We start from the raw sequence: 11,637 nt of genomic DNA, 5'->3' as shown, positions 1-11,637 counted from the left end.
TGTTTTTGAAATATACTTTTATTCAACAAGCAAGGACACATTAAATTGATCAAATGTGAGAGTAAATACATCTTTTGACACTTCTAACAAAATATTTCTATTTCAAATAAACGCTTTATGTTCATCAAAGAATCCTAAAAAAAAAAAAAAAAACACCCTTTACACAAAAACATTAAGCAGGACAACCGGTTTCCATATAATGTGTCTTGAGCATCAAATAAGCATATTAGAATGATTTCTGAAGGATAATGTGACACTGAAGACTGGAGTAACATGTATTTTTGATCAAATAAGTGCAGCCTTGCTGAGCATAAGACTTAAAACAAACAAAAACAAATCCGTAACACCCCCTAACTTTTTTACCAGTGTATTTATAAATACTGTATATTCAAATATGGAACACGAAGACATGTCACAGCAGGTTTGATATATTTACAGGATAGAAAAGGTACAAGTCACAGACAGAAAATTTAGCAAATTTAATCACATTGTCTGTCTTGCCCAATGCATCATCAGTTTGTAGGTACTTTTCTCACTTTGTCAAAGTTCTGGTAATCAGAGATTCACACACTGTTCCCCTCTCTGCTAAGAGCATTTCCTCCTGCTCAGCAGTGCTCAATATTGGTGTAGAACAACACTGTTATATCCTTATCTTACAGACACAGGAACACTTTAAAAGAGATTGTATAGACTGTATAGATAAGCCTATTTAGGTTGTTTTAGAAATACTTTCAAAGTAAATAATAATAATAATAATAATAATAAAGTATTGGCTTTTGCTTGATATCGTCAAGGTGTCTTTGCATCTTTGGTAGTAAAAACAAATCTTGTAAAATACTTGACTAAATATTTGCTTACAATCTTTTGAGGATGAAATACTGAAGTCTTGCATTTTATTATCACACCATGAGAATGGATTAAAAAGAGAGCGACACCTAGTGGTATGATATTGAATAACATTTATTGTCAACCAAGAGCTGCTACAATATGTTTTAGTGGCATAATTCTGGTACTGGACAAACAATACATTTATATCTTTTGAGAAACCACATACATATTGATTTGTTATCTGTAATATTGTTGTAACTGTATCGTCACATTAAAAAGATCACAGTCACATAATACTGCATATTAGTCATATTAATTCGTTTGGCAGCAGCACACTTTATGTGCACACATTATGGTTTAAAAAGCTATTCACTTTCCACTGTGAATCTTGCACAGAGCTCAGTGACTGAGTGAAAGGCCTCCATTTGTTTTCCACTGATTACATGACTTGTCACCATTAGTGTTTAATGCATTTTAAGGTCACAGTTTGATAGCAACAGGGTTAAACAGGGTAAAACAATAAAATGGGATACATATTTAAAATTCAAGCTTGTGAGTAGCGAGACCTAGATTTACAGTATGTTGATATGCTTCAAGCTATTCCCAAAACGTAAAATTTTTGCAAACTTAAAACGTATAGAAAAGTCTTGTAACTAAAAGCTACTGATGTATGAAATATGAAACTGCTAAGGCCATAGGTAGGTAGCCTGGAAATCCAGTCCCAAATCTGAAAGATTAAGGGTCTGGCATCGACTAATGAAAATCACCCAGCTCGAGGGGCGGCACCAAGCATGCATTTGAAAATCTCACTGCACGCAATTGGATAACACTACGACCAATCACAATAAGCCCCATACGCTTAGTTATCAGCGGAGCTAACTGGTAACGTTATATTAGACTCTTGCCGTATCCGGTCGGCAAAACAGCAAAAACGTCCTTCTTGCAAAGGAAGGATTCGAGCGCCGTCTTCTGTTCCTCTTTTAGATAAAAAGCCAAGTCTAACTCGTTAATTGTAGCGGCCAAAGCCGTTTCAAACAACTGGTGTTCATCCATAGCCATCTTGCAATGTTTACTAATGACTTCGACTAGGGATGTCCCGATACCACTTTTTGCAGAACGAGTCCGATACCGATACTGTAATTTTTGGTACTCGCCGATACCGATACCGTAACCGATACCTGAATTTTCACTGCATTTGTAATTTTTAAATGTATTAGTAGATAAACCAAAAGATTATAAATCATATTAGTTGGCTTAATTTGTTCATCAAATATATATATTTCTTTCAGTTATTTTCATGCTTAATTAAGCCTGCTAAAATGCATATGAGCTTCTGTAAGCCTACTGTCACTGTTCATTCTATTGCTCTATCATATTTTATCTTTCATTTAATAGCACAGCACATATTTAGAGCTGCTTCACCAGGGCTCAGTGCTGAGGACTGGGTCAGCGGTTCAAATGTTTGTCAAAACCAGTGAAATATCAATTATTTAATCCAATTTTGATACTACAACAAAAACTAGCAGCCTAATTAATGTGAATTTAAAACAAGTAAGCAGTCAGTAACAAAATAAAAACAAACAATTGAATTACAAATAGGACAAATATATACAATAGAACAAAGAAAGGCTACAAATGAAATAAACATATTTATGTTTTTCTAAAGTTGAAATATTTATATTTTTCTAAAGTTGAAAAGGGTAGCCTATTTAGTCAAGAGCAGTGAGTAATTTCTTTGTCCTTTGTTTGATTAACATTAAAACACAGAAGCAGGATTATTAGACTGCTGCCCCTTTAAGACCGAGCGCACGGACCGCATTTGAACATGCTACGTTCATTTGAGATATAACCGACTTTGTTTACTATAGGATACTCACCAAGACGGGCGTTATTACATAGTTGTGTGTGAATTCGTCCGTACAAGCGCAAGACGTGAAAGACAATTTAATTCAGTATTCGCGCGCTGAGACGCTGGTTTGAGGGGCGCGCGCTTCGGATGTTTGCATTCATGAAACTTCTTGACCTGCACACGTCCTGTAATAATGTAGGGAACCACTCGTTATACTTCAGTCAGGTAACAGTTCATGTTTTACTTTACTTACATATACGATTTAGTTTTCATCCAAATAACATGTGCTGAGTGAACGATCAGCAATCAAGAGCATTCAACAAAAGTGCGCTTCTCGCTCTCTGTCTCTCTCTCTGCCTCTCTCTCTCTCGTCAGTTAACGTTAATATAATAAGCTAAAGCTACATGCCTCGTTTAATTTCGTTGCCATTGACATCGGACTGAACAAACTTTCCACTGTTGTCTGTTTAAAGGGATGTGCTCGACCAGCTCGTGCGTCTATGACTCAGTTCACCTCGACAAAGCACTCGCGGCGGCCAGTTTCGTTTCGCAAAATGTACGTGGTATCGGCGAATTTTTATGAGTACGAGTACGAGTATATGAGGACAGTATCGGCCCGATCCCCGATGCCAGTATCGGTATCGGGCCATCCCTAACTTCGACGTCACAGCGCTGTCGTCATCTGTTTAGCTCGCCTCTGGCCTGCCTATTTCAGATAACCCGATGTGATTGGTGCAGCTCAGATACAAGGGCATATTTAATGAGCATCATTAATCGACGCCAGAGTAACTCGCTGAGCAAATTCAGTTTGTGCTCTCACGAGAACTCTGGATTTCCAGGGTAATATGTAGGTTAATCTAAAAAAAAAAAAAAAAAAATTACCTGTACATATTCGTGAAAAAGAAAGCACAGAGAAAATATGCAAAGTTTCTTAGTAATTACCTTAAGTGAATATACAAGAGATTGTAGACACAAACATTTAATTTGTTTAAAAGAGGCCTTTGCTCTTTTTCAGATTCAGTTGTTTCCAGTTTGGGAGGGTGTAAAATTCATCCCGTGTCAGGTCCAAAAAACTCTGCAATACAAATACAATCTGTCAATGTCAGACAACTTTAGAAAACTATTAAACCAAATTTAGCATTTGCTGACATTTCATGACGCTTTCCATGATGACCATTTTAGACTGAACTATTGACTTTAGGGTGGGTTTTGGGACAAGTTTAGTAAAGGGTAGGGGTGTCAATTGTGTATGGAAGGGCATGGCAGCTGTTGAACTATTAGAAATATAACACCAATCCAAGGTGTAATAGCATTAGAGCACATAAAGACTCTTTCACCTAGATATCATCATAAAGAGTCTGTTCCCCGAGTTAGGAATACAAAAAACTCCCAAACCTATTTAAGGGTAAAAATTTAATTGATGTTCAACAAATAAAAAACAGATATAATATAGATGAACAAATGATAAAGCTTGGGTTGCTGAATATTCCATCCCTTACTTCAAAAGCACTTATTGTTAAGGATATGATTACAGATTATAACCTAGATGTGCTGTGTTTGACAGAAACCTGGCTAAACCAGACGATTACATTACTTTAAATGAGTCCACCCCCCAAGATTACTGTTATAAACATGAGCCTCATCTGAAAGGAAAAGGGAGAGGTATTGCTGTAATTTATAGTAATATCTTCAGAATTACTGAGAAGTCTTGTTTCAAGTATAATTCTTTTGAAGTGTTGGTGCTTAATGTAACACTAAGTCTCTTTCCAGAGAGACTTCACTTTGTGAACTCCACTTTTTGGCCTCGTTGCTCCTGCTGCTGCTGTTGCGTTGGTTTGCGTCTGTAAGCTTCGTATATTCTCATATATCTTTCTGTTTTGAATCTTTATTTACTATCATTCCTTGTTGTTTATACTGCTAAATATAAATTACTCAACATCACACATAACCTGACATCGCTAGTTTCAATCTAAATCGTTATTTCCTGCACAACACGCTAGTAATTCGCTAGCCTGTTAGTGTGCCATCCGTGCACCCTTTATTTATTTATTTTATTAATTTTTTAGCGCACGCTCGCGCCTTTTACAAGTTCATCAAACAACTTAGGTGAGTAGGATCAGTCAACAAACACGGTGAGTCATGTCATCTTCTCCTCTAATTGTCACTTGCACTTCATGTAACATGTATAGCATAGCTACAGAGCTCTGTCAGCACAGGATTTACATGTGATAAATGCAGGGAGATAGTAAAGCTGACGGGGAAGATTTCAGAACTAGAGACTAGCATCCAAACTTTAATTGAGGTTAATTGTAAGAGTGCAAGGGCTTTAGATACTGCATTGGATGTGACTAGCTTAGTGAACTCTGTACATTGTTCGGTTCCGGCTGTAGTAGAGCCCGTGCAGCAGGGCAATTGGGTGACGGTGAGGCACTGTAGTCGCGGGACAAAACACCACTCTTCCGGTCCGATTACAACTTCAAATAGATTCTCCCCACTCAGTGAAACACCCACTGAGAATCCTGTTGAATGTGCCCTAGTTATTGGCGATTCTATTACACGGAACGTGAAAATAGAGACACCAGTCACCATAGTCACATGTTTGCCGGGAGCCAGAGTGCCTGACATCAAAGCAAATTTAAAAGTGCTGGCTAATGCTAATCGTAAATTATCTAAGATTATTATTCACGTCGGCACTAATGATGTTCGACTCCGCCAGTCGGAGATCACTAAAATTAATGTTAATGTTAGAGGTGTGTGAACTCGCAAGTACGATGTCAGGCACTGTAATTTGCTCTGGCCCCCTTCTTGTTCGCAGGAGTGATGAGATACTTAGTAGATTGTCCTCACTCAATGGCTGGTTGTCTAAGTGGTGTCTGCAATATAATATAGAATTCATAGACAATTGGAAAAGTTTTTGGGGCAGACCTGACCTGTTGAAAAGAAATGGTATTCATCCCTCCTGGGATGGTGCTGCTCTTCTCTCTAGTAATATGGCACATAGTCTTAGAGCTCAAACATGAATTGGGGCTCAGGTCAGGAAGCAGACAGACTGGCTAAACCGACCGTCTGCCAGCTGTCTCACGTCACCAAGGTCAGATAAATCCCATCACATAGAGACTCTTTCACCTAGATATCATCATTTAGAGACTGTGTCTGTTCCCCGAATTAGGACATACAAAAAACTTCCAAACCCATCTAAGGGTAAAAATTGTATTGATGTTCAACAAATAAAAAACAGACATAATACAAATGAGCAAATGATAACGCTTGGGTTGCTGAATATTCGATCCCTTACTTCAAAAGCACTTATTGTTATTAATGATATGATTACAGATTATAAACTAGATGTGCTATGTTTGACAGAAACCTGGCTAAAACCAACCGATTACATTACTTTAAATGAGTCCACCCCACAAGATTACTGTTATAAAAATGAACCTCGTCTGAAAGGCAAAGGGGGAGGTGTTGCTGTAATTTATTGTAATATTTTCAGAATTACTAAGAAGTCTAGTTTCAAATATAATTATTTTGAAGTGTTGGTGCTTAATATAGCAAAATGTAGTGTAAATGATAAATCAAGTTTGAGATTTGTACTGGCCGTTGAAATTCTGCAGCAGAGCGATGACACCTCAGATCATTATCTAGTCTCGTGTAAACTTCATTTAGCCAAGGCTGCAAAGCCGACTCCGTGTTACAAATATTTTAGACCTATCACTTCTGCCACTAAAGATTACTTTATCAATAATCTTCCTGATCAATTTCATTATCTCAGCATCCCAGATAGCTTAGAAGAACTCGATATTGCGACAGAAACTTTTAACTCTCTCTTTTCCAGCACTTTAGACACAGTTGCTCCGTTGCGCTGAAAGAAGATAAAAAAAATAAAAAAAAATTAGTCCAACGCCGTGGTACAACAAGCACACTCGGGCCCTTAATGGCGCTTTTCCACTGCATGGTACGGTACGGCTCGGTTCGGTACGGCACGCTTTGGCGCTTTTCCACTGCATGGTACGGTACGGCTCGGTTCGGTACGGCTCACTTATGACGCATTTCCACTGCATGGTACGGTACGGTACGGCTCGCTTCGGCTCGCTTTAAATGGTACCACCTCTGTTGAGGTTCCAAGCGTACCGTACCGATACTAAAATGTGACGTGGAAACACTGCAGATCACTGATTGGTCAGACAGAATCATCACTACCAGCGTCATTGTATTTACAACACGAGACACTAAACCCGCTAGATTTAAATAGCCAGTAGACAACAGCCAACGCTGTAGCGCCTGTTTTAAAAGTATTTGCTTCAAAAAAATAGTATAAACTTAAAAAAAAGAAATGGCTGAATCGTGGTCATTGGACGAGGTGCAGACGTTCTGCAACGTGCAGACGTTGGTTGCCGAGGAGTGGATGGGGAAACCCGGAATGAAAAATTCACATTTAATATGATGATGTCATGGGAGTAGAGACGGCAACTATAACGATCAGTCCCACCCACTTTGAAGCGGTACTAACTGCAGTGGAAAAGCAACCGAGCTAAAGCGAACCGAACCGTGCCGTACCGAGCCGAGTCGTACCACACAGTGGAAAAGCGAAGCGAGCCGAACCGTTCCGTGCCGAGTCGAACCGTACCGAGCCGTACCATGCAGTGGAAAAGCGTCATAAGAGAGCAGCCAGAAAAATGGAGCACAACTGGAAGAAAACAAAACTAGAGGTATTTCGCATTTCATGGAAGGAGAGCTCAATTGCATACAGAGAGGCCTTAAAAGCTGCTAGATCTGCTTATTTTTCAACTCTATTAGAAGAAAATAAACAAAACCCTAGGTATTTATTTGAAACAGTGGCTAAACTAACGAAAAATAAAGCTTCAAGCCCAGAAGTTTCCAAGCAGCACAGCAGTAATGACTTTATGAACTTCTTCACTTATAAGATTGATAATATCAGGGAGAAAATTATAACTATAAAACTGTCTACTACAGTATCGCATCAGGGAGTGCATTGTAGTCTCCCTAAGGAAAAAATTTATTCATTCATTGCTATAGAAGAGGAAGAATTTGCTAAACTCATTAAATCATCTAAATCCACAACATGTATGTTAGACCCTATACCGACTTAGCTTCTGAAAGAGATGCTTCCAGAGGTCATAGATCCTCTTCTTAATATCATTAATTCATCTTTGTCATTAGGATCCATACCAAAAACGTTTAAGCTAGCTATGATTAAACCGCTTATTAAAAAAAAACACAACTTGATCCTACAGAATTAGTCAATTACAGGCCGATCTCGAATCTACCTTTTCTGTCAAAGAAACTAGAAAAGGCAGTATCCTCACAACTATGTTCCTTTTTAGAAAGAAATGATATCTGCAAGGATTTAGATTGTACCGTAGTACTGAGACAGCTCTCAGAGTCACAAATGATTTGCTCTTATCATCTGATCGTGGTTGTATTTCTGTATTAGTGTTACTCGATCTAAGTGCTGCATTTGACACTATCGACCACAACATTCTTTTAAATAGACTCGAAAATTATGTTGGCATTAGTGGAATTGGATTAGCATGGTTTAAATCATACTTATCTGACCGTTATCAGTTTGTATCAGTAAATGAAGAGATGTCTTATCGATCACAAGTTCAGTATGGTGTACCACAAGGCTCAGTACTAGGACCGTTGCTGTTCACTCTGTGCATGCTACCGTTGGGAGATATCATTAGGAAGCATGGCTTTAGTTTTCACTGTTTTGCTGATGATACGCAGATCTAGATTTCTTCAAACCCTGATGAAACCTACTAATTCACAAAATTAATGGAATGCATAGCTGATATAAAAAAAAAAACTGGATGACTAGCAACTTCCTACTACTTAATTTAGAAAAAAACTAAGATTCTAATTATTGGACAAAAAAATTCCTCACGTAATAATCTAGAATACTGTCTAAGACTTGATAGCTGCTCTGTCAAACCTTCGTCGTCGGTTAGGAACCTGGGTGTGCTCTTTGATACCAATATTTCATTTGAAAGTCACGTGTCTAGCATCTGTAAAACTGCATTCTTTCATCTTAAAAATATATCTAAATTACGTCATATGCTCTCAATGAAAAATGCAGAACAATTAGTCCATGCGTTCATGACATCAAGGCTAGATTATTGTAATGCTATTATGGGTGGTTGCACTGCACGTTTAATAAACAAACTACATCTGGTCCAAAATTCAGCAGCTAGAGTTCTTACTAGAACCAGGAAGTATGACCATATTAGCCCGGTTCTGTCAACACTGCATTGGCTCCCTATTAAACATCGTATACATTTTAAAATATTGCTGATCACTTATAAAGCACTAAATGGTTTAGCTCCACAGTACTTGAGCGAGCTCTTAAAGCATTATAGTCCTTCACGTCTATTGCGATCTCAAAATTCCGGCTAGTTGATTATACCTAGAATATCAAAATTGACTGCAGGCAGTAGATCCTTTTCCTATTTAGCACCAAAACTTTGGAACAATCTTCCTAACATTGTCTGGGAAGCAGAAACACTCTGTCAGTTAAAATCTAGACAAAAAACACATATCTTTGACCTAGCATACACATAACACATTATAGACTTTTATGATTCAATGTTAGGCTGCATAGTTTAGGTTAGCCGGAACCGGGAACACTCCCCATAAATCCTGATGTACTTGTTACATCATAAGAAGGATGGCGTCTACGCTAATATTAGTCTCTCTGTTTATCCGAGGTTTACCGCAGTCCGCCGGATCCAGGCCGTATCCAGATCCGACGAAGGACCTGCGCCTGGACATGATGACAACGTAGTCCTGAAGTGTCAACCAGTCCCTCCCTGTTTACTGAAGTCAGCTGGACCCCGGCCGTATCCAGATCAGATGGTGGACCTGCACCTGGACCCATCCATGACGCATCCCTGAAGTGCCAGCCCTGTGAAGGCCTCATCGACACGACCAATCTGACTTCTGACCTGTAATGCTGCCTGAATCATAATCATACACTGTTCACTCGTTGGCCAGAGGAGAACTGGCCCCCGACTGAGCCTGGGTTCTCCCAAGGTTTTTTTCTCCATTCTGTCACCTGATGGAGTTTTGGTTCCTTGCCACTGTTGCCTTGGCTTTTGGCTTGCTTAGTTAGGGACATTTAACATTCAACAATATTACTGATCTGCCTTACTTAGGGTGGACGATGACGCAATTTTCTTCTAGAAACAAAATTCTGTCACCGTTCCTAAATAATATAAAATTGAATGAGCTAACAGAGTCAATGGCAAAGGATCTGGATGAACCTATTAAAGAAAGTGAAATAATTGAGACAATCTCTACGTTGAAGAAGAATAAAAGCCCAGGACCCGAAGGATATATAAATTAATTCTATAAAAACTTTAAAGAACTAGTTTCTCCGCTCTTACTAAGAACATATCATTATGCGCTGCAATCTGGTAGAGTGGCACCCTCGTGGAGGGAAGCAACCATTGTTGTAATTCACAAAGAGGGCAAAGATCCTGCTGAATGTCAATCATATCGGCCTATTTCATTGTTAAATAGTGCTTTACGTATATTAACCGCCATTCTTGCTAAAAGGTTAAATAAATAAATTAGTCAAATTATACATCCGGACCAAACCGGATTTATCCCAGAGAGATATTATGGAGATAACCATTGCAGAGCGTTAAATATTATGAACTACACAAAATCTACAGGTGCAAAGGCAGTATTCTTATCACTTGATGCTCATAAGGCATTTGACCGGGTATCTTGGCAGTATCTAATCCAAACTCTTAAACGGTTTAAATTTGGCCCCAATTTCATAATGGGGGTTCAAACACTCTACACAAATCCACTCGCCTCAGTGAGAGTTAACAGTTGTAGATCTGGACGCTTTACTCTACATACAACGTGGATGCAGACAAGGATGTCCATTGTCGCCCTTGCTGTTTGCTATCAGCATCGAACCCCTTGCTCAACTCATTCGGGACGACAGTGCAATTAAGGCAATTGTAATTGGAGGAGAGGAACATAGGTTGTAGTTATACACCGATGATGTCCTACTTTTCCTAACAGAACCTGAGACAACAATTACATATTTAAAAAAGCTAATTCTCAAGTATGGGTACTACTCTGGATATAAAGTGAATATGGATAAAACTGAGGCCATAGATGTTAATGGTCAAATTTCAAAACAAATCCAAATTAAAAGCAGGTTCAAATGGCCCAAGAATGGGTTTAAATACTTGGGCATCTTTATTCCCTCCTCTTTGTACCAGTTATAGGACACAAACTATAAAAATGTTTAAAAACGATAAAAAATATTAGTGAAGATTTAAATCATTGGACAGCTCTCCCTCTCTCTCTGAGTGGCCGTGTTGAATCTATTCGTATGAATGTCCTGCCAAGATGACTCTATTTGTTTCAGATGTTAGCTATAGAAGTGCCAAAAATCTATCTTTGATTCTCACCATATCTTTGAAATTTGCTAAATAAAATAATTTCTAAATTAGTTTGGCAAGGAAAGCGGCCAAGAATAAGGCTTAAAATACTACGATCGGCTAAAACAAATGGCGGGCGGGGACTCCCAAACTTTAGGTTTTACTTTTGGGCAGCTCAGTTGAGGCTCCTGGTGAGAGAAGACACACAAACCAGGTGGATCAATATTGAAAGAGCCTCTGTTCTATGCCCCTTAAAATAGTACCCTTTTCCAGTGTATCATTAAAAAATGCCTCCATGGGTGAATGGACCAAAGTTACTTTAAACATTTGGAGAACTATACAAAGATCATTTGGTTTGTCTAAGAAAATCTCAATGAAACAGTTCCTCTTGAAACTTGGGAAGAAGCTTGTGGAGAGGTACATCTTGTGACCAACTCTAATGTCTCGAGGGAATTCAAATGGAAGATAATAACCAGATTTTTTCGAACGCCACAGATAATTGCAAAATGGAATCCATCCTGCTCAGACAAGTGCTGGA

At 38.6% G+C, this 11,637-nt stretch overlaps 1 protein-coding gene across 5 annotated transcripts in view; it reads right to left on the bottom strand.

Annotated features, from left to right (window-relative positions):
• Positions 1–2,513: 2,513 nt before the first annotated feature.
• Positions 2,514–11,637, bottom strand: part of svild (supervillin d) — a 182,998-nt gene continuing 173,874 nt past the window's right edge. For 4 of the 5 annotated variants that reach the window (XM_084433449.1, XM_084433453.1, XM_084433450.1 and 1 more), the window contains one exon: positions 2,514–3,751. In XM_084433449.1, coding sequence (XP_084289575.1) covers positions 3,665–3,751 — 87 coding nt within the window. In that variant the 3' untranslated portion in view covers positions 2,514–3,664. The remainder of the gene's footprint in view (positions 3,752–11,637) is intronic. The other variant, XM_084433452.1, reaches the window with a different exon arrangement.

This window comes from Rutilus rutilus (assembly GCF_951802725.1).
Source record: "Rutilus rutilus genome assembly, chromosome: 16".
In the NCBI taxonomy this organism is placed as follows: Eukaryota; Metazoa; Chordata; class Actinopteri; order Cypriniformes; family Leuciscidae; genus Rutilus; species Rutilus rutilus.
This window is presented reverse-complemented; position numbering and strand designations above follow the sequence as displayed.